Source organism: Cebus imitator, unplaced genomic scaffold, assembly GCF_001604975.1.
Source record: "Cebus imitator isolate Cc_AM_T3 unplaced genomic scaffold, Cebus_imitator-1.0 Scaffold391, whole genome shotgun sequence".
Classification (NCBI taxonomy): Eukaryota; Metazoa; Chordata; class Mammalia; order Primates; family Cebidae; genus Cebus; species Cebus imitator.
Genome location: NW_016107706.1, coordinates 2,359,310 through 2,381,119, shown reverse-complemented (window position 1 = coordinate 2,381,119; position 21,810 = coordinate 2,359,310). Strand labels below are relative to the sequence as shown.

Here is a 21,810-nt window from a genome sequence, read left to right as displayed (position 1 = left end):
TCCTGCCTCAACCTCCTCAGTAGCTGGGATTACAGGCACATGCCACCATGCCCAGCTAATGTTTTGTATTTTTATTAGAGACGGGGTTTCACCATGTTGACCAGGGTGGTCTCGATCTCTTGACCTCGTGATCCACCCGCCTCGGCCTCCCAAAGTGCTGGGATTACAGGCTTGAGCCACCGCGCCCGGCCAATCTGTAGCTGTTACAGCCCTCGCACACCCAAAGAGAGCTGTGCACAGTTCTGGTCTCTTTGGTTTGCTCTGGAAGGAAACTGGTTTGGGGCAAGTTGGACTCACAGCCAGAGCTTTCTTCTCTCTTTGTGCCTCTCCCTTTATAAAGTACTGTGTTAGAGGAGGACCAGGCACGGCTTAGAGCACCACTGGCCATCCTCTGATTCCAGAAGGGAGCCTGGAAGCTCCGCATCTCAGGAAGTACCTTCCTGACATGTGTCCCCGTCAGGCTGGAGGACTTTGCCCCTGCACACTTACCTGTCCTGTCTGTATGCTTCACAAATGGCACTGCAGACAGCTTTATTGGCTGTGCCATGCTTGCCACTGTCCACAGAGCCCTGGTGGCTGAAAGCCACTCTGATGTCTCCTTCATCCTCAGCCCAGATGGCTGCTGCCCACACTTCAGTTATTTGCAGTTAGTCACGCACACTCTGCAGCCTGGTTCTTCTGCATTTCTGTCCCGGTAGCCAGTGGTGACCCTTTGCCCAAGGAACACGTCCCAGTGACTGTTGTCCCCATGGGCCAGCCAGGCCAGTGGAGCCCCAGGCAAGAGAGCTGAAAGCGGTGGGGTGTCACATGAAGCCTTTCAGATTCATTCTCCATGTACCCTTTCAGCAGAAACCAGCAGCACTTCCAGGTACAGAGAAAGACTTAGAACCAAGCTGACCTGGAAGCCACATGGAGCCCCAGCTGCTCCCAGAGCTTCAGTCGCCCTGAAGCCAGCTACAGCCTCCCCTGGGGAGTCGAGCCCGCGTGGCTCCAGGCCTCCCGAAGGATGTGGAGCGGTGCCAGGCTTGTGGTTTGCCTGGGCCTACAGTCGTGTTTATTTTCCTTTTGACCTCAAGATCTGGCCCCAGACAAGGGAATTTGAGGTTTTACTGTTTTGACCTTAACAAGTTTTCATTTGAAATGTAGGATCTGACTTTTAAAATCACTGTAGGGTCGGGTTTCTTTGGAAGTGTTCTTCTTCCAGTCCGTAAGGCTTTCTTCACTGATCCCCCACCGTGGGGCCCATCCCGTGCCAGACTCCTCGTCTGCCTGCCTGTAACATTGGCAGTTATCATTCTTATTATCCTTAGTCATATCCAAGGTTATTTGTATTTAATTTTTTATATAAATATTTTTAGAGACAGGGTCTCGCTCTGTCACCCAGATGGAAGTACAGTGGAGCAGTCATGGCTCGCTGCAGCCTCAAACTCCTGGGCTCAAGTGATCCTGCCCTGTGGTCCTCGGCGAGGACTGCAGGCACTTGCTACCATGCCAGGTGATTTTTTTTTTAACGTTTTGCAGAGATAGGATGTTACCCAGGCTGGTCTTGACCTCCTAGCCTCAAGTGATCCTCCCACCTCAGCTTCTCAAAGTGATGGGGTCACAGGTCTTAGCCATTGTGCCTAGCCCAAGATGATCATTATTATTTAAGATTGAAAATACGACATATCCTGATACATAGACCCCCAACTTTATAAAACTGTTAAATTGGTAAAAGATTATTTGTATACAGAATTAGTTCCTGCTTAAAGTGAGTTAACTGGAGTAACTCTTTTGAATGAGAGGCTTCCCAAAAGCATTTAAAATGTATTTTAAGAAAAGAACAATAATTGGTGTGTAACTCCCAAGTCACACGTACAGACTGCGGTTCCTGGGTGCCCCAGAAGGCCTTTGTGGTTTCTTTGGCAGAGATGAGCAAAGGGTGCCCTTGGAACTATTTCTACGGAGTCCTCTACCTTCCCGTTTCTTTGAGGGTTTAGCCAAAGCCGGCTTCTGAGTGTGAGCTCCTTGCGTGACAGGCAAGCTGAGGAGATGTGGGTGGGGACACCACATGACACCTTGCCTTTGGAGCCCCTCCTGCCCTGCCCCACAGGTAGAACGTTGAGTGCACTGGTTCTCTGCTGTCTGTTTCCACGACAGAAGCCAGGCTGCCCTTCTGCTCCATGGTCAACCTGTACCAGTGGCCTGAGGTTCTGGCTCCTCCCCAGGCCACAGTTGTGTCAGCGCCCATCTTCTCCCAAATTCATTCTCCATCCTGCTTTGGCGCCGTTTCCGGTTACGTGGATCAGCTTTGAATCTGAACCTGCAGCAAGGCTTCTGCCTGCGTCTGGTGGGGGGCAATTCCCGAGTCTTAGATATGCTCCCCTATACCCCTGCCGCTTTCTCCTTAAGCTTCATTTATAAGCCAGATATTTCCCCCTTCCCCATCTCCCCCTCAGCTACCCTTTTTCAATGTTAAATGGTTTTTACTCCAAAACAGCTTCATTTAAGAGCAAAGAAAGAGTTAAAAGCAACTCCTGTGAAGGGTTTGAGGGTTGTGGTCAGGACTGGAAGATGCTTATGAAATGTAGAATCAGATGCCTTCTGTGGAATGCCAGGCCTAGATTTGCTGTACACAATTAAACAGCTTTATTTATCCTCAACTCTTTGTGAACATGTCAATATCAATATCCAAATAGCTGGCTCTTACTGCTTGGAAACCACAGCACACAGCTTGCATGTGCTGATTACTGGCAAACTCCATCATTTCCCAGCATCCACCATGATCTGCAAGGAATTCTCCAGAGAGACCCTGGAAGTCTATATTTATGTGGATGCCTGGGATGGAGCGGTATCTGGTTCAATGATAAAATCTTTGTCTGGGCTACATGGAATCATAGAATTTCAGTTCTGCCCAGTCCCTCCCAAGGCCCAGCCGTTATTATAGAAAACTCTTAGAGCAAGTTCTGTTGTTTCTTCCACAGGACAGTTCGTCTGTCATCCAGTTCATGTCCCGTGCCAAGGTGAAGGTGGATCCTGCCCTGAGGGTGGTGGAAATAGCTCATGGGAACCCAGAAGAGATGACGGTGAGTCAGCCACCCCAGGACTGCCCCTCTCAGAGGGCAGGGGAAGCTGGGTGACTTGGAAACCTGGTGCTGGAATTTGAGGGTGAAGACAGTCTCAGAGCCAAGACATTGGGTTTGTGGCAGACCCGAGACTGTGCCTGCCTTGGCTTCCAGGCCCCCCGGAGAACTTCTGTGGCTTATTGTTTTGATAGCATCGTCCTTTAGGATGCCATCGTTATGTGAACGTTTCCCGCTATGATTGTCCAAAGGGAAAATGGTCGGGAAGTACCCTCCCTCAACAGGGCTTGGATTTCCACCGTGGAGCCAGGACTATTTATGGCTTTCTTAGACCTTTCCTAAGGCAGACAGCATCTGCCTTATCCATCATGTTACTCCATGGGTAAATCACTGTGTTTTTGGTTTGGTTTGGTTTTTAAGAGACAGGGTCTCACTGTATCACCCAGGCCGGTGTGCAGTGGTGCAGTCATAGCTCCCTGCAGCCTTGAATACCTGGCCTCAAGGGATCCTCTCACCCTGGCCTCCTGAGTAGCTAGGACTACAGGCACGCTACCATGCCTAATTTTTATTTTTATTTTTTGTCAAGATAGGGTCCCATGATATTGCCCAGGCTGGTCAGTCTCAAACTCCTGGCTTCAAGCCATCCCCGCTGAAGTCTCCCAAAACACTGGGATTACAGGCCAACACTTGGTGTTTTTAAAACAAGTTGTTCGAATGACTTAAAGAGGTCACATCCAAATTGTCAAGACCTAGGAACTTCTCTTTCACTCTCTTTTTACCGCCTTACCCCTTCTCCCCATAAAGTGCAGTTAGTGCCCAGGCCTCAGAGGCACAGAAGGATGTGGCAAACCACGAGGCTTAGGTGTGGTGGCGTGGGAGCGGCTGGAGGGGAGATGTGGCCTTGGACCCGTATTGCCTTTGATTGTTTTTCCTGCAGAAGCAGGGGGCTTGGTGGGGGTCCATCCTGTGTTTGACGCCCACACTGAGATCCCAGGGGAGTAGAGGAGGAAACAGCAGCCGATGCACTGCTTTTGCCAGTGAGCTGTGTAACGATGCTACCTTTCTGCATCCCTTCTGTGGAAGTTACCTTCTCTCAAGGGAGACTTACCCTCTCTTAGCAGAGTCAGTGTTGCTGTGACACATTTACAAGGTGTTAAATTCGTAATGCTTATGTACTTAGAAATGATTGTTGACTTACTCTGTGATAACACTAGAGACACCACATGTCGAAATGCCAGAATGGGGATCAAACCAAAGACCACTCTTACAAGACCCTGGTTGGGAAGGGTTCATATAGAAAATAAAAGCTGGGCCAAGGCGGGCAGATCACCTGAGATCAGGAGTTCAAGACCAGCCTGGCCAACATGGCAAAACCCTGTCTCTACTAAAAAACACAAAAATTAGCCAGGCGTGTTGACAGGCTTCTATAATCCCTGCTACTGAGGAAGCTGAGGCAGGAGAATCGCTTGAACCCAGGAGGCAGAAGTTGCAGTGAGTCAAGATGGTGCCACTGCACTCCAGCCTGGGCAACAGAGCGAGACTCCATCTCAAATAATAATACTAACAACAACAGCAATAATGCTTAGGGACCTCAATAACACTCCAGTCCTGCCCCTGCTTTTGGTGAGTAAGAGATGAGAACATCAGTGAGTCTGGGGTGAATATGAATTCCTGAATGAGTGAGAGGCTGGGCATTCCTGACTCAGTAAAGGGAACAAGTGTCCCATGCAGACTGTTACACTCTACCCACAAGAGAAGTTGTCCAAGCGCTATTTTTGGGCGTCTGTTTGTTGGGGACAGGGTCTTACTTTGTCACCCAGGCTGGAGTGCGGTGGTGCAATCATGGGTCACTGCAGCCTCCTCCTGTCAGGCTCAGGCCAGGCACTAATTTTAATAAGATAGAAACCAAATGGAGTGATGCTGGGTCATTTACTACTTAGGGTCAGTTTTTCTGGCAGGTCAAATATTTGAAGTTGGCATTTCCCTTTTCTTCCTTGCCTTCTGGCCATTTACCTGCTAATTCAGACCTCCACCTGAGAAGTGAAAGAGAAAAATGGTTCCCTGCTCATTGTCATAGTTCTGGTTAAAAAGTTTTATAGAATGAAATTCATGCCCACCATGAGAGGTTTAGAATGTTCTGGTAAACCAGAGTGTTAACAGGTAGAAGCTAATGGGAATAACAGGTTTTCTACATGTGGAATCCGTTGTGTAGACGAAAATAAAAAAAATCACTAGGCGTCTTGCCTTCCGTTATAGGACTAAGCTGTGGGATCCAGGAAAACATTGCCTAACATCTTGTTGTTGGATTCTGAGTCATCTGCACTCCCCAGAATACCACTTACATTAATTACTGGTCCATTTTGAGCACTATGGTGATATTTTCATTATCAAGAGTTTTTTGGAAGAGGCTGAGTTTTTTTTTTAGCATTCCCAAGAAAAAAGTTAACACACATGGGACTCCCACAGCGCCCCTTCCCCCTCCTTTCCATGACTTTGCCTTTTCAGTCCGTGAGCCACGATGAAGTTCTACAATCTGTTGTTCTCACGTTTCTTGGCAGACAGAAAAAAGAAGTCTTTTCTGAGTAGGAAGGTTTGCCTTTTTAGAACAAACACGTTCTTTCCTGCGTGATTCTTCTGAATGCCTGGCCCTCTGTCAACCATCAGTCTGAAGGGGAATTTCCATAGAGACTTGCCACCAAATTTAAGTCAGGCAAAATTTCAGAGGATTTTAGATTAGGCACCAAATGGTTACGGCCTTGGAAGGAACAGGAAATGTGCTTGCATTTGGTATCAAGCAAGGTGTGGGCGGGAGGGAAACAATCAGATTTTTAACCAGGTAACATGAGCATGGTGGTAAATGTATCTAATTGAGAAATCAAACAATTTTCCTGTGATTCTTTTTTTTTAAACAGGAGATTTTATTTTATTTTATTTTTTGAGACGGAGTCTCGCTCTGTTACTCAGCCTGGAGTGCAATGGCACGATCTCAGCTCACTACAACCTCTGCCCACCCGGGTTCAAGTGATTCTCCTGCCTCAGCCTCCTGAGCAGCTGGGATTACAGTCATGCGCCACCACACCCGGATAATTTTTGTATTTTTAGTAGAGATGGGGTTTCACCATGTTGGTCAGGCTGGCCCTGAACTCCTGACCTTGTGATCTGCCCTCCTTGGCCTCCCAAAATGCTGGGATTACAGGCATGAGCCACCGTGCCCGGCCTACAGGAGTTTTAAAATGCATTTTATATTGAGTATTTTATGTTTTCTTAAAACAATTATTTTATTGCACTAAAAATAAACTAGCTAGTTTGTTTATATAACAAATCTATATTCAAAGCCATGCTTACAAATTTTCACTAGTCCGTTTTTCTGTTCTCAGCACTATTACAAATGCTTCATTTCACCATCATGTTGAATTCTTCAGCATCTTCTATATCATTTCCAGGGACATCTCTGGGAAGTAGTGTTGCATATCTTCCCTCAGAAGCACACTGATAGCCCCAGTATACCCACAGTTCACACACCTTTTCCCTTCTCTGAGGTGTGCCACTTTTTGGCACAACAGAAAAAACACGCTACTGGGATTTGAAAAACTAAATTCTGGGCCTGAGTAGGTCATAAACTACAGAACCTTAGGTCTTACATTCTCCCCAGGTGCTTGCTTCTCCACTGCAAAACGTAATTCCTATTCGCTTGGTCCTTTGTAGTCCTTTACTATTTCATTTGTCTTCATGATAACTCTTAAATTTAAGTAAGGTAGCATCATGCTCATTTTATGGAAGAAATTCAATCTCAAAGAGGACACAGTCTCCCGGAGATCTCACAAGTAGTAATGTATTAGGCAGAGCTAAACTCACACACTCTCAAGATCCTTGTGCCGGTACATGCCGTGCTAATAAGTTTGCTAAAATGGATGAAGCGGCAATGTCTCAGATCCCTTCCAGTGATCCTGTTCTCTGCTTCTACTTATTATTTTTCCTTTCTTCTCCCAACTAGCGTTAACATCCAAAAGTATATATAATCACCGAATATCATTTACCATGATTTTTTAATTTAATTACTCTTTTAATTTTTCTATTTCCGTGTAAAATCCAGAGAAATGCTACTTTTTCAAAAGTTTCTACAGCTCCCTGCCTCTCTGAAAGCTGTGGGACTTAACTAATTGTTTGTTAAAGCAGCAATTCCCAACATTTTATAAATACCACGAATTACTTTTTATAACAGTAAAGACAATTATTCCATACTTAAAACCAATTCAAAATAAAATAAATCCTCAATACTTCTTATTCCCTGGAGTAAGAATTGTAATTAGATTCTATTGATTTGTTATTTTCTCCTGTGGGAAACACTGTTACTCTACCTTGCTATCAGGTTTCTTTCCCTAACAAGAAAACGTCAGTCTTCAGAGCCAGGAAGGCTTTTACTTTCACTATCACATATGAAGAATGAACTAAACACCAAACTTAGAAAGTAAAACTTAAATGAGGGATTCGGGACATTTCCCAAAGGGTCATATGACCAATTTAAAAGTTGGTATGATGTGGCTAAAATAACAAATTAACTCCTACTTATAATAAAGGTACAGATGTGCTGATGAGTCATGCTGACATGTACACATGAAATATACCTAAAGCAATTTAAAGGAAAACAAAATACATTCTATGGCAGTCTTGAAAAGTCAGGGAGCTCAATAAATATTAAGAGTATGCTCTCACAATCAGCATTAAACACAGTGTAATTAACATAATTTAATGCGAAAAAAAAGAAAATATACAGGATGAGGGATGAGGAGTACACATAGGAAATTGTTGGGGTTTTCTTCATTTTTACTGTCTTGCTTTCTTGTCCAGGAGGGAAGATTTTTGACTTCAAAAGTAACAAAATATTTAAGAAAGCAATTGAGATCTTTCTGTTCTAAATGATATTCTTGTGCTATTTTCTCAGCAGTCCATGTTTCTGGATAAAGTTTTTGATTATTGAGAAGTGTCAATGCTTCTATAATGAAAATTTTGCCTTTGGGAATGCTCTCAATATCTATCCCATTGAAGTGACGACCTTTCGGCAATGTGAATTCCTTTGGCTTTTGGTGTGTTTCAGCAGCTTCCACCTGTGTGGAAGACACAGGGTCTTTGGCATCAGCATACACATCTTTTAGAAATGACAGCAGCTTGTTACCTTTACGAGCAAGCTCTCCCTTAATTTTTGGGTAGAGACTAATCTGCTCTCGTAGGAGGCTGGAGGTAGAGAGGTACCTGGGAGCGGGAGAGGGCTTCATCTTGCTGATTTCCCATTCCCGCCCGCTTCTCTAGGTTGAAATTCCTGACCCCATAAGTCATCATAGCCCCCATCTCCTCATAACATGATGCCCTCGGGTTCGTGCCGCATGTGGGAACATGGGCGCAGGAAACCTCCAGGGTGCCCGGAGCATACGCACATATCCTGTGATTCTTTATATCTTTTATTTTTCTGCCATGGTACAAGTTATGCTTTACAGAGCATTTGGGTGAATAACTAGAAATATGTGATAGATTCTTGTGGCTCTGCCTGGTTCACTAATGACCCTTCTCAGGGAGTCTAGGGCCAGCCACATCAGCCAGACCTAGCTCTGTACAGACCCAAACCTGAGAATGCCAGGGGAGGCCTGTGTGACTGCAGAGTCAAAGTGCTGGTTGTGAGGTGCCCATTACGTGCTGAATTTCATATTCAACCCAGCTCCACTTACCTTTCAGGGAGTGAGCAGGGGATGAGAGGGGAAAGGTCAACACATGTTGTTTGAAGCCCACAGAAACCATAAAGATGAAGAACAGGATAAATGTAGCTAATCATGCCCTGGAAAGCTGGCCGAGGAAAGAAAAGGAATTTATCTCCAGGAAGGCCTTCAGAAAGAAAGCGAGTAGGCTCCGGAGAGGTTCATCTCTCTTCATGCAGCCTAAAAAGGTATCAGATGACGCTGAGGGCTGAAGGTGCTTTCCCTGATCCCTGAATTGGTTACTGAGGCCCACAGAAGACGAAAGGTCCCCATCTTTTAAGGAGAGCTGCCAACTCCTGAGGCCAGAAACTCCCCCAAGGCAAATCAAGACTTTATGGAATCAGCTGTTACTGCAGGACATCCCCTTAAACTCCCGTCTGTCTGTATGAGACACGTACATGAGTTCTTGCTATTTTCTTGATATTTTCAAATAGCAGAATACATGTTAAACACATAAGTCCACAGATGAGTCGGTAAGCTGCTGCGATGTGGAGCATCCGCCAGACTAAGGTCTTCAGTGCCAGCCAGAAAGACTAGCTCTGTCTCGCTTTAGCAGAATCAGAATGGACTCAAAGGCTATCCAGTGGTACTGCTCAGAATTGCGCTGGAAGGCTAGAGAACCAGACCAAAAATCAGAGGGATCCAGAAACCTGTGGGCTACAGGCTAGGTCCAGGCACAGGAAGTCTGGCATGGCGACCTGGACACTGGACACAGCTGTCCCTGGCTCCTCCACCTTGTGCTCTGGAGTCAGGCAGAACCCTTTCTACTTCTAGAGTTGCTGAGAAGGTTCAACGATACCAGCATGGAGCTCCTAGAAGAAGGGCAGGTGCACAGCTGCTGCTCAGGGCGGCACAGCACCTTGCAGTCCTGCCAACACACGACTTCACAGCACTCCCAGCACTGCCCCACCAAAGATGCAAGCCTGGCATCTCAACCAGAGAGGCATCTTTCAGCATGGCAAACAAGATTACTCCAAAAACCTGCCACTTACCATTCCTTTGGTGTACTGCTTCTAGAGGCAAAGTTTACCACTTTTACTGTCGTGAAATAGACTGTGACTCGTTATTTATCATTTATGTGACCAATTTCAGTTACAGTCATGTTCCATATGGCGATAGAGTCTTTCCCCCTTGAACCTCACACTATGCTGAGATGTAGGATGAAGAGGGTTGTTGAAGGTCATCACCACCCTCATCCTGTGCTGTCCACAATGGTTGGTGGGCAGTTCTTTCTTCTCACCCACCTCCCCACATGTGAGAATTAAGCTCTGACCATCAAGAACTGAGAAAACTTTTGGTATAGTTTGCCAAACACACGAGGCATATTTTCTAATGGTCATCATTAGAAAATGATGGGGAGCAGGGCTCTCACACTCCTGTACCTGCCGGTCATTGGTTGGGGCTGCCCCAGAGGTAGTAACCCCAAGTACTTGTTTAATGAGCATTTATTGAGGGCTTGCTAAGAGCCAGGCACTGTGCTAGGCACTGGGGACTCGCTGGTGAACAAAGGAGACATGATCCCCGCCCTCCCAGGGCAGCTGTCAGCAAGGACACAAACTAAGATTCTATTTCCAGTTGAGCTTGGTCCCCAGGGAGTAGCCTGCTTTAGATTGGGGGCTGAGGAATGTTTCTCCAAGGAGGCTGAGACTGGTAGGTGAGAAGGAATTTGCTTAGTAAGCATGAGGAAGAGTGTCCCAGTTGGGGAGGAGAGCTGTATGGAGCCCCAAACAGCTTAGCCTCTTCAAGGCACTGAAAGCCCAGGCAGCAGGAAGCTGGTGAGCAGGGAAGAGAACTACGGTGGACATAGACAGAGTCCACACCAGGTAACACACTGGGCGGTTACAGAGGAAACCCATTGAAAGCTTCTGCTTGGAGCGGGGAATGGCATGATCCAATGTATGCTCTTTAAAAATCATAGGCCACTGTGTGGATGGGGGATTGTAGGGGCAATGGTGGAAATAAGGAGCTGATTAGAAGGCTGTGACCGTCACCTGGCAAGAGGTCAGGGTGCCGGAGGAGGTAGATCAAGTGGCTAGTAGGTCTGTGTCAGTGAAGGCGCGGTGACTGGTGGCAGTCACACGTAAGGAATGCTTACCCTGCAGGGCTGGGAGGGGTCCAATGTCATCTCGGTGCAAAGCCCCTTGCACGGCACATCCACAGGGGCACTCCGTTAATAGTGGCTGTCATTGCGTAAAGAGATGGCCAAGGAGAAGATGAAGCACATGAAAAATGAGCCACCTTCTCCTCAGATCCTCGAGTCCTGGTCAGTTTCCTCTAAATCCAAGTTTCTAGTCATCGTGATCACCATCATCACCATCATCATCATTATTTTTAGGCAACAGAACCCATTTCTACTTTGAAATATGGTTTGGTTGACTCAGGGGTGAAGTTCCTGGAACTCCCTCTTGGCAGCTTCAAGCCACCATTTTCCCTTGATGGCTTCCGTAGTACCTCACTGGACCCCTGGGCTCTAAAGAAGCCACTGCTATGGAAAGTGGTATTTTCAGGTTTCCCAGTTCATCAGAGGCTTTCACTAGACGCTAGTTATGCCCCCAGTAAGTATGAACAAGATGAAATTTTTACCCTTAAGCCTTCCACAGCCCCAAACAAGTCAAAACACCCACGCACACAGACACGTGCACACACGCAAACACACACACACATACACGCACGCACACATGCATACACACATGCACACACACACCCCTGCAGCACTGTATGTGTATGTGCCCAATGTGTCTTTAAGGAATTTCCTACGTGTACAAAGAAGATCAGGCATTCAAGATGAAGTCGGATGGTGTGTCGAGCTGGATTCTCAAGAGGCAAACCCTGAGATGAGGGCATCATGTAAGGAGTTTATTTAGGGAGGTGTTCCCAGTGGGACCCGGAAAGAAACGGGACAGGATAGGAAAGAGGAGAAGGGAAGCAAGGGCGAGATTTCAGGGACCATCTTAGCCTCACCCTGATCCTGTGTGAACTCTGGAGCACAAATAACACCTCGGAGTTGGTCCTGCCTGGAAGCAGGCGAGCTGGGCTGTCACACTCCTGTACCTGCCAGTCATTGGTTGAGGCTGCCTCAGAGGTAGGAAACCCAAGGCACTTTACCCTTTAAAAGTGAGGCAGGCCTCTAGAAGTGAAGGCATGCCAAACCTGGGGACTGGGCAGGCCGAAGCAAGAGAGGGGACCCAAGGGCATCTGGGCAGAGAACCGAGTCTTGGCCACAGACAGAAGTGTTATCTACTCCAAGCTTGGGTGCTTCTCTCAGCACGCGTGTCCATGTCCCATTAAGATGAATGACCTCGCGTGAGGTGTGCTTGAATCTGCTCACTTCCTGTGAGGTGCTGGGCATGTGCTATGGTGACCTCCTGTCACTGTGGCATCACCCGTGGAACTACACACTATGACTTCCGTTTTCAATTGAGGAAATGGAGGCTCCAGGAGTGAATGAGCCTGCCAGATGCCCCGCAGCTGGTCGGTGGAAGAGCCAAGTCTGCCCGCAGTTCTGCCTGTTGGCGAGGCCTGAGTCTGCCTTGACCCTTTGCCCTCTGGCCTGTGCTGTCCTGTAGCCCGGAGCCCACACACAGAGCAGGTGGGAGGAATCGCAGTCCTGGGTGGTAGACAGCTGACCCTCTGTCTTAGGAGTGACCCTTGGCTCGGATGGCCTCAGAAGCACATCATGTGCAGACTTACTTGGTGGTCAGTTGGCTTTGGAACTCTTGCATTGTGTCCTGGTCCTTAACCAGATGCACAGATGTTCAGTCAAAGGAATAAGGGCTCCTCAGGACACTCTATCACTGGAGGTAAATGAGCTCCATTTCCTCCCTTTCTAAGGAGCTATGTAAGGATTATGGGAAGTAGTAGATAGAACACCTCTCAGCACATGGTAGGTACTCTACAAATGTGATCCATTACCAATAACAGGAATTAGCAGAGCCCAGCTCATTCCTCTGCAAATTCTAACAGAGCAGGAAATTTCGGAAATGTGACACCTGGCAGGCACGGAGCACGTTTGACTTGTTCATCACAGCACAGACTTACAGTGCCAATCTTGCCAAATGCACAGCTGGTTTTCTGTTCATTTATGTCATCTCCATAAATCTCTCTGTGCCCCTGAACTGGCTTGCTTTCTGAGGCTGAGTTCTGACAGCCATCTGAGGCATGGTTCTGCTGAAAACATTTCTTCCAGCTTCAACTGCCCTGTCTTCCTCCTCCCTCCGCCCACCTCCACTGGCTATTAGATGGAATCAGAAGCAGGTGGAAATGTCATGTCACTATCCCAAATGTTCTCTTTCCACTTCTTCTTGTATGTAAATCCCTTCCTTCTGCTGAGACAAGTGTGTGACCTTGACTGCAGAGAGCATCTTGCCCTTGTCGCCGGCCTTCTGCTGGCCGAGGTGTGGAGTTGAACCTCCTCTTGGGTGGTATTAAGCTGTCGCCCCGCCGCTAGAAGCTGTCCACCCAGCAGAGGCCTGGGCGAGATGTACCTCCATTGTGGTCATATTCCCAGGCCTTGTGGAGACCATGGGCATTGCCAGCTGTTACATTAGGCGTATTTGCATTGGTTAGAACATAAACGTTTTTCCAGAAACACAGAAGTAAATCAAATAGTGTGGTTTGGGTTCACCCCCTGCCTCAGACTGGAAGCTGGCCTCTGGCCACTCCCTGACACCAGCTTGCCAACCTCAGGTGCATTAAACTCTGCAGCAGTAGGCAGGGTGCCAGTGTCTGGACCTGCGTCAAAGGCCTGTTTGCCCTCCTCGAAGGCCCCCTTGAGACAGATCCTCACGCTCCTCATTTTCATCTGTTTTGCTGGTCAGCATCCAGTGCATGAGCCCTCCAGCCAGGGTCCACAGCAGGCCATCAGCCATCCCTTCACTGGCCAGAGCGCCTGCCTTCCCCAGCTCAGCCTGCTACCACCTCCACAGCCACTTCCTCAAAACCAGCAGACTTCCCTCCTTAGTCAATTTCCTTCTTTCACGCCACCTCCTTTCTTACTGAAAGCATGGATCTAGCCTGGTGAAACCGTTTCCCCTGCAGCCCTCTCACTGGGGCTGTTTTTCCCTTATACAACCACGTGCAGTTATGTCTTCCAGTCTAGATTCATTTTGCAGCATACTTTGCAAAATGCAAATCACATCACTCCCCGGCTCCAAACCCCTCAGCAGCCTCTCATTCCTCTTATGGTAAAGCATGGAGATCTTACTGCGGCCTCCATCTCCTGCTTTCCAGCACATCGTGAACATCTTCCTGTGGCTGCTTGTTCATTCTGTTTGCTCCAGTCCACTGGCTGATGGCAGTTGCCAAGTTCATGCCAAAGCGTTCATTTCTGCCTGTCCTTTCACCTTCAGGTCAGGTAGCTCCTCAGGGAACTCTGTTCACTCCCATGCCTCTATACGAGGATCTTTTATCCTCATGAGCCTCTCCTTGTAGCACTTGCCACAGTTTTAATTTAGCATTTATTTGCCTAATTGGCTGGTAGTCTCTGGAACCTGGAAGTTCTATGAGTGTAAACACTGTCTGTTTTATTCATCAATGAATTTCCACAATGTCTAGCACATAGGAGACACTACAGACACATTTGTTGGATGGATGGATGGACGAACGGACGAACGGACGGACGGACGGACGGATGGACTGAATGGATGGACAGATTGATTGACAGATGGATAGGTGGGTGGATGGGCAGATGGATGGATGGATGGCCAAGACTCCCCCAAAAGATTTAACATTTGCTAATATATTTTTGAAGGAGAAAGAAAATCACATTCAGAGACTCCAGCTTCAAATCCCACCATCTCTTTTGTTGCAGACTGAGTCATGCTCATAATTCATCTGATTTTTTAGCAGAAAGGATGTTGAATGTATTCCTTTGTATATTCATTAATCATATAATGAAACACTGCCTTGGTTCAGGTGATAGGAATGCACGCATTCATGTCCTTATTGTATACGAATTCAGTTTACTGGAGTCTATAGACAGGAAGATTCATCATTACCTTAGAGAACGAGAAGGACCTAGAACTGCAACTGTGAAGTATACAGCTGTGGTTTTAAAACTCTGTTGTGTTGGAGCCGTGGGTTCCCTTGAGTTGGTTCAGGGGCTGCTGAGGCCAGGGTAGGAAGAAACAGGGCTTAGAAAGAGAGGCTGGGCCAGCTACAGTGGCTCACACATGTAATCCCAAAATGCTGGGAGGCTGAGGCAGGCAGATAACTTCAGCGCAGAAGTTCGAGACCAGCCTGGGCAACCTGGCAAAATCATGTCTCTACAATAATAATAATTATTATTATTATTAGTTGGGTATGGTGTGTGTGCCTGTAGTCCCAGCTTCTTGGGTGGCTGAGGTGGGAGAATCACTTGAGCCCAGAAGGTTTAGTCTATAGTAAGCCAAGATTGTGCCACTTCACTCCAGTCTAAGAACAGAGTGAGACCCTGTCTCCAAAAAATAAAAACAAATGGGGGCTGAGTAGGCTGGATTCTAGCTGCCCACCTGAGTAGCATTTATACATTGGGATGCCACAGTACGTTGAAAATTACTATGTTTCCAAGATCTCAGAGAGTGATTAATTCTGCTGAAGACAGGGGAGTAAGGCAGGCTTCTTGGGAAAGGAGATATTGGAGCAGAGTCTCTCCTTCAAAAAAAAATTGGTTTTACTTGCCTTTAAAATGCTCAGTTAAAAAAATAATAAAAAGTAGAAAAGAAATAACATTCTTAATATTAAAACACACCTATTTAAAGAGTTCCTACTATATTTCTGCAAAGCTGAAATCTTCTATATATTAGATAATCTTCTGATTATTTATTTTATTTTTTTATTTTTTTGAGACAGAGTCTTGCTCTGTCGCTCAGGCTGGAGTGCAGTGGCGCGATCCCAGCTCGCTGCAGACTTTACCTCCTAGATTCAAGTGATTCTCTGCCTCAGCCTCCCAAAATGTTGGGATTACAAGCATGCACCACCACACCGGGCTAATTTTTGTATGAGATGGGGTTTTGCCATGTTGGTCAGGCTGGCGTGAACTCCTGGCCTCAAGTGATCCACCTGCCTCATCCTCCCAAAGTGGTGGGATCACAGGCATGAGCCACCTCACCCAGCCTATTTTATTTAGACAGGATCTTGCTTTGTCACCCAGGCTGGAGTGCAGTGGCACAGTCACGGCTCACTGCAGCCTTGATATCCTCTGTTCATATGATCCTCCAGCCTCAGCCTCCCAAGTAGCTGGAATGACAGGTGCATGCCACCATGCCCAGCTAATTTCTGTGTTTTTGTAGAGACAAGGTCTTGCTGTGTTACCCAGACTGGTCTTGGACTCCTAGGCTCAAGCAACCCTCCCACCTTGGCCTCCCAAAGTGCTGGGATTATAAGCGTGAGCCAGCATCTTCTGATTTTTTAACTTAGCATAATAAACTTATCATTTTCCTCACATTATTACTATGTTTTCAAAAGCATCTATAATTTGGAAATGAGGCAAAAGGATGATTACATTTCCTTTCAGTGTCAGACTGGAGCCTGCCCTCGCCCTTTCTACTCAAAGTGTGGTCCATGGACCAGATTATTTGCAATCTAGGCTCTCAGGCCCCACTCTAGACTCTAATTCAGAATCTGCCTTTTAACAGAGTTCCTCATGTGATTCTTACACACAGTAAAATTTGAGAAGCACCGATCTGCAGGCCTGCCTAACCCTCCAGGGCCCAAATTCTGTGAAGTTACATATTAACTTATGGAAGGCTGATAAGTTATCAATGACTATTGCCAGTAAAGATAAAAATGATTTCTGTTTGACTGAAAATATAATCCCAAAGGTTAGAATTTATCACCTTGTAGGGTTAGAGTTTATCACCTTGTAGGGTATTAGCCAGGTTTGTATTTGATATAGCAATCTGATTTCAGTAATTATTTTTCCTGTGACTACACATTTTTTTCTGGTCTTTTTAAAACTAGCTTTACCACCCTGCTGGCTTCCTCAATAATAAATTAATCTTTGCCATATATTCACTGTATATTTATATAAGAATTATGTTTTTAACTTTTTGAAAATTATGCTTTGACAGCCAGCTTTACTGTCATCATTGTTGATAATTCTATGATATCCTATTTTGTGATTGACCATAGTTTACTTATCTACTGCCCGTAGGTTAGACACTTAGGATATTGCTAATTCAGCACCAAAATAAATAATTCTGCAGTGAACATTTTTGAGCATCAAACTTTTTCTGTATTTTATATTTCTTTCCTTTGAGTAAGTTTTCAGGTACAGAATGAATGGATCAAAGGGTATGAACATTGTTATTTTTTTCTTTCTTTTTTTTTTTTTTTTTTTTTTTTTTTCTTTTTTTTTTTTTTTTTTTTTTTTTTTTTTTTTTTTCTTGAGACAGTCTTGCTCTATCACCCAAGCTGGAGTGCAGTGTCACCATCTTGGTTCACGGCAACCTCTGCCTCCTGGGTTCAAGTGGTTCTCCTGTCTCAGCCTCCCAAGTAGCTGGGACTACAGACGTGCGCCATCACGCCTGGCTGATTTTTGTACTTTTAGTAGAGATGGGGTTTCACCATGTTGGCCAGGCTGATCAAGTATGAACGTTTTTAGATGAACAGTAATGAGTTTGTCAGATGGACAAGGATGGAAGGGCATTCCAGGAGGCAAGAGCGGCCTGCAGAGAGGCTGGGGACCACTGGTCTCACAGGCAAGGGACCTCTAACTGGCTAGAATGTAAATCTGTGTCCTGGAAGCAGCTGGAAAGGTAGGAAGGAGATGAGAATGTGAAGGGCCTGGTGTCCTGATTTAGATGCTCAGCCTAAAGGAAAGCCACGGACCCTGTAAACCAAGAAGTGACATGGTGAGACCTGTGCTTTGGGAAGACAACTCTAACAGCAGGGAGGCCTCCCCAAGCCTCCTGCAATAGAGCTAGTGAGAGAAGACGAGATGTGAGCCAGGAAGTACCTGGGATGGAGAGAAGAGGATGGAGAGAAAAGATGTTTAGAAAGGTGTAGCGCTTAATCAGGATCACCCGGCTCATTGGTGGTGGAGACGGGACCTGATCATTGGTGCTTCTTGACCCTCCATGTCATCCAGGCTACTGTTCCTTCCTTGGGGTTTTGTTTTTTAATCTAAGATATGACTTGTTAGAGCTGCAGGATGCTCAGATCATCACTCAGATGAGTTTATGGGAGCTGCGATGTGAGAGAGCAGGCTGAGGCTCTGCCAGAGCACGGAGCAAGCATCCAAGGGGATGAGCAGCTTGCCTCAAAGTAAGACGAGATAAAGCCCACATTCCGGGGAAGTGACAGGGCATTCTTGTGGAACTTGCCAGACTAAACTGTAGCTGCTACTTTAACCTCTGTGTCCACAAAACCAGACCTCCAACATGGCTTTGCTGGTATACAGATTTCAGTGTCCCTAACAAGCCATCTGGGTTAGCACAGGGGGCTGGGCTTTGCAGCTAACCCCACTGAGCTCAGTGTCTCAGTCTGATTCGCAGTCAGCAATAAGGTTTAGCAGACTTTTCTCACACCCAGGTGCTTTCACAGAACTGCCACATTTTCCCTATCATACCCCCATTTCACAGAAGAAGAGAAAGTAGTATCGTGGTTGCCTACGGCTGCTCCAGGACCAGGATTAACACCAGCACTCCTCCCTCCCCAACTTTCCTAACGGCTCCTCACAGTTCATCTGTACAAGACACCACGAGAGATTCCAAATGCAAGAGGCGATTTGGTCCACAGCAAAACCCAAAGACATGAATCTGACTGCCTTAAAAAGGGGAACTGCTCATCTGAACTAGATAGAAAATAGTGGATTTAGGATGACAGACGTCAGAGTCCACTTTTGTCCCACCACCTCCCACCTATCAGTGTTTTTCCTTGAGGATTGCCTGTTGTCTGAAAATTGCTCTTTTTAATAGCCCGAAGCTGGAAACAACCTCCATGCCCATCAATAGCAATATCAATTCATGCCCAGTTGATAGCATGAATAAGTAGTGGTGTGTCCACACAGGGGAATACTATACAGCAGTGACAGTGGACATGCCACAGCCTGGCACAGTTTCCCAAACATAACGGTGAGAGAAAGAAACCGGGTACACACCTGTAATCCCAGCACTTTGGGAGGCCGAAGCGGGTGGATCACCTGAGGTCAGGAGTTCAAGACCAGCCTGGCCAACATGTTGAAACCCTATCTCTACTAAAAATACAAAAATCAGCTGAGTGTGGTGGGACACCCCTGTAATCCCAGCTACTTGGGAAGCTGAGACAAGAGAATTGCTTGAACCCAGGAGGCAGAGTTTGCAGTGAGTTGAGATATTTGCCACTGCACTCCAACCTGGGCAACAGAGCAAGACTCTGTCAAAAAAAAAAAAAAAAAAAAAAAAAAAAGAAAAAAAAAAAAAAAAAAAAAAAAAAAAAAGGTACAGTAGTTCATACAGTGTCATTCCATTTGTATTGAGGACCAAAAAAAGCAGGTGATGCTAATCTAAGCTGTTAGACATCCTTGGTGGGGGTGGGGAATGGAAGGAAAGGGGAAGGGAGCTTCTAGAGAGCTGGTCACCTTCCGTTTCTTGATCTAGGCTGCTAGTTACACACATGCATTTAGCATTTGGTATGTGAAAATTCAGCGAGCTGTACACTTAGGATACTTTATGTATATTCAACTTCAATAAGTAATTTTTAAAAAGTAAAAAGAGGCCAGGCACGGTGGCTCATGCCTGTAATCCCAGCACTTTAGGAGGCCAAGGGGGGCAGATCACGAAGTCAAGAGATCGAGACCATCCTGACCAACATGGTGAAACCTTGTCTTTACTAAAAAGTAAAAAAAATTAGCTGGGCGTGGTGGTGTGTGCCTGTAGTCCCAGCTACTTGGGAGGCTGAGGCGGAAGAATCACTTGAACCAGGAGGCCGAGGTTGCAGTGAGCGGGAATCGTGCCACTGCACTCCAGCCTGGTGTCAAAGTGAGACTCTGTCTCAAAAAAAAAAAGCAAAAAGAGCTGGGAGTGGTGACTCACGCCTGTAATCCCAGCACTCTGGGAGGCTGAGACAGGAGAGTCTCTTGAACCCGGGAAGCATAGGTTGCAGTGAGCTGAGATTGCGCCATTGCAGTTCAGCCTGGGCGACAGAACAAGACTCTGTCTCAAAAACAAACAAACAAAAAAGGAAACGTTTTCACTATTGCGCTGTCTCCTAGGTGGTCTTCGAGGCCCTGCACAGTCTGGAGCCCCGTGGCTACGTCGTGGGGTGGATCATCGCCATCAGCTTGTTGGTGGGAATCCTCATCTTCCTGCTGCTGGCCGTGCTGCTCTGGAAGGTGAGTCCGGCGGTTGCAGGTCCCCCTGGAGTCCCCACCCATGGATACCCAGCTCTCCCACTTCTCCAGGGAAGAAGAATTATCCTGTTAGAGCTTCCTTCATGGCATGGCTATAGCGAAGGACAGTGACCCTTCAGGCAGGGAGTGGAATCCTGGCTCCCCTTGAGGCCATTCACAACTGAGGATTTGGACCACTTCAGAGAGAGGGCCAAAGTCTCCGTTCTCTCTTCTCCTACCTTTCCTTAGAGTCCTCCTGTAGGATGGTGAGAACCTAACTCCGTAACAGAAGCCTGAGGAGGAACTCCCAAGAGGGGATGATTTACCATTTGCTTGAAGAAAGATCAGAGGGGAACGATAGAGCAATTCTTCCTTCTTTTCTTCTGTGCAATATGAGGACGATTTCTGCCCAGAAACCCTGAGTAACTGAGATGGGCTACAGTCCAGAGTAGCTCCATCATAACTTCTCCAGACCTCATGCTGGTTTATTTGGAGGTGGCCCAGGGCGTAGACCTGCCCTGCCTCAAGCATCACTCGCTCAAGGAGTAAAACTGTCCTCATCCCCATGTCGAGGATGGCGTTTTTGCCACACTCTCTCTTAGAGACCCGGAGTCCTTTTCCTTCAGATCCTCTCTGTCCATCAGTGACGTGTCAGAGACTTAGACTGAGAACATCTGTCTCTCCCTTGTCTCCACTGTGTCCCCAGCTCTAAAATAGCACCAGGGACCATAACTGTGACCTCCTGACACCAAAGTCCATACTTCACTAGAATTCCAAGCTTGGGATGTAGCTGGAAACAGCCTCGTAGAGTATTAGAGATGGATATTTTAAAATAATTTCTTTGGGATTACAAAATAGTATGTATTTATTGACCAAACATGATAACATACCAATTACCAAAAAAAGTTGCAGAACACCAGGAGTTCATGTCCCAGAAATTTCTGTGGTGAGCATAGCATGGTCGCTCTTTGACCTTTTTCTCTGCATATATAGATAGAGACCAGGAGTTCTCATAGCATCGACTTATTTTTGAATAGCGTATTAGTTAATTTTGCAGTAATATACTCAATATATTTTCAGGTGAAGTACCTCTAAATTTAAAAGCAGTGGGTTCCCTTTTTTTAAAGTATGGGGTCTTGTTTGGTTGCCCAGGCTGGAGGGCAGTGGCACAATCATAGCTCACTGCAGCCTCTAACTCCTGGGCTCAAGCCATTTTCCTGCCTTCGCCTCCCAAGTAGCTGGGACTACAGGCATGCACAATGCCCAGCTCACTTTTTAAATTTTTTGTAAACATAGGGTTTCACTGTGTTTCTCATACTGGTCCTGAACTCCTGGCCTCTACCTCAGCCTCCCAAAGTGCTGGGATTACAGGCATGAGCCAGTGCACCTGGCCTGGGTTTGATTTATTTATGTAGGAAAAACGTACACCTGTTTTTCCCAGAAGACGGTAGTGGGGACGTCTTTCCGTGTGTTCGAAGCACGCTTCCAGCACTTCTTAGGCTGTAGAGTGTCTGCAGTGTACTCATCCAGTTCCCCGATGCTGGAATTGAGGTTGCTCCCGGTTTGACACTTCTTTTAACAGTGCCACGTTAAATATCCTTGGAGCCAAGTGTTTGCACAGGTCTTTCATTATGTTGTTAGGATGAAAGCCTAGAAACAGAATTACCATCAAAAGAATGCATATTTTAAGCCTATTATTTATTTTATTTTATTT

The 21,810-nt window shown here is 46.4% G+C and overlaps 1 protein-coding gene and 1 pseudogene across 2 annotated transcripts in view; one reads left to right on the top strand and one right to left on the bottom strand.

Moving 5' to 3' along the window:
• ITGA9 (integrin subunit alpha 9) overlaps positions 1-21,810 on the top strand; it is a 368,469-nt gene that overhangs the window by 329,072 nt on the left and 17,587 nt on the right. For both annotated transcript variants that reach the window (XM_017508435.1, XM_017508440.2), the window contains 2 exons: positions 2,964-3,065; positions 19,980-20,099. In XM_017508435.1, the coding sequence (XP_017363924.1) occupies positions 2,964-3,065; positions 19,980-20,099 (222 nt within the window). The remainder of the gene's footprint in view (positions 1-2,963; positions 3,066-19,979; positions 20,100-21,810) is intronic.
• Positions 7,795-8,408, bottom strand: LOC108289122 (annotated as a pseudogene).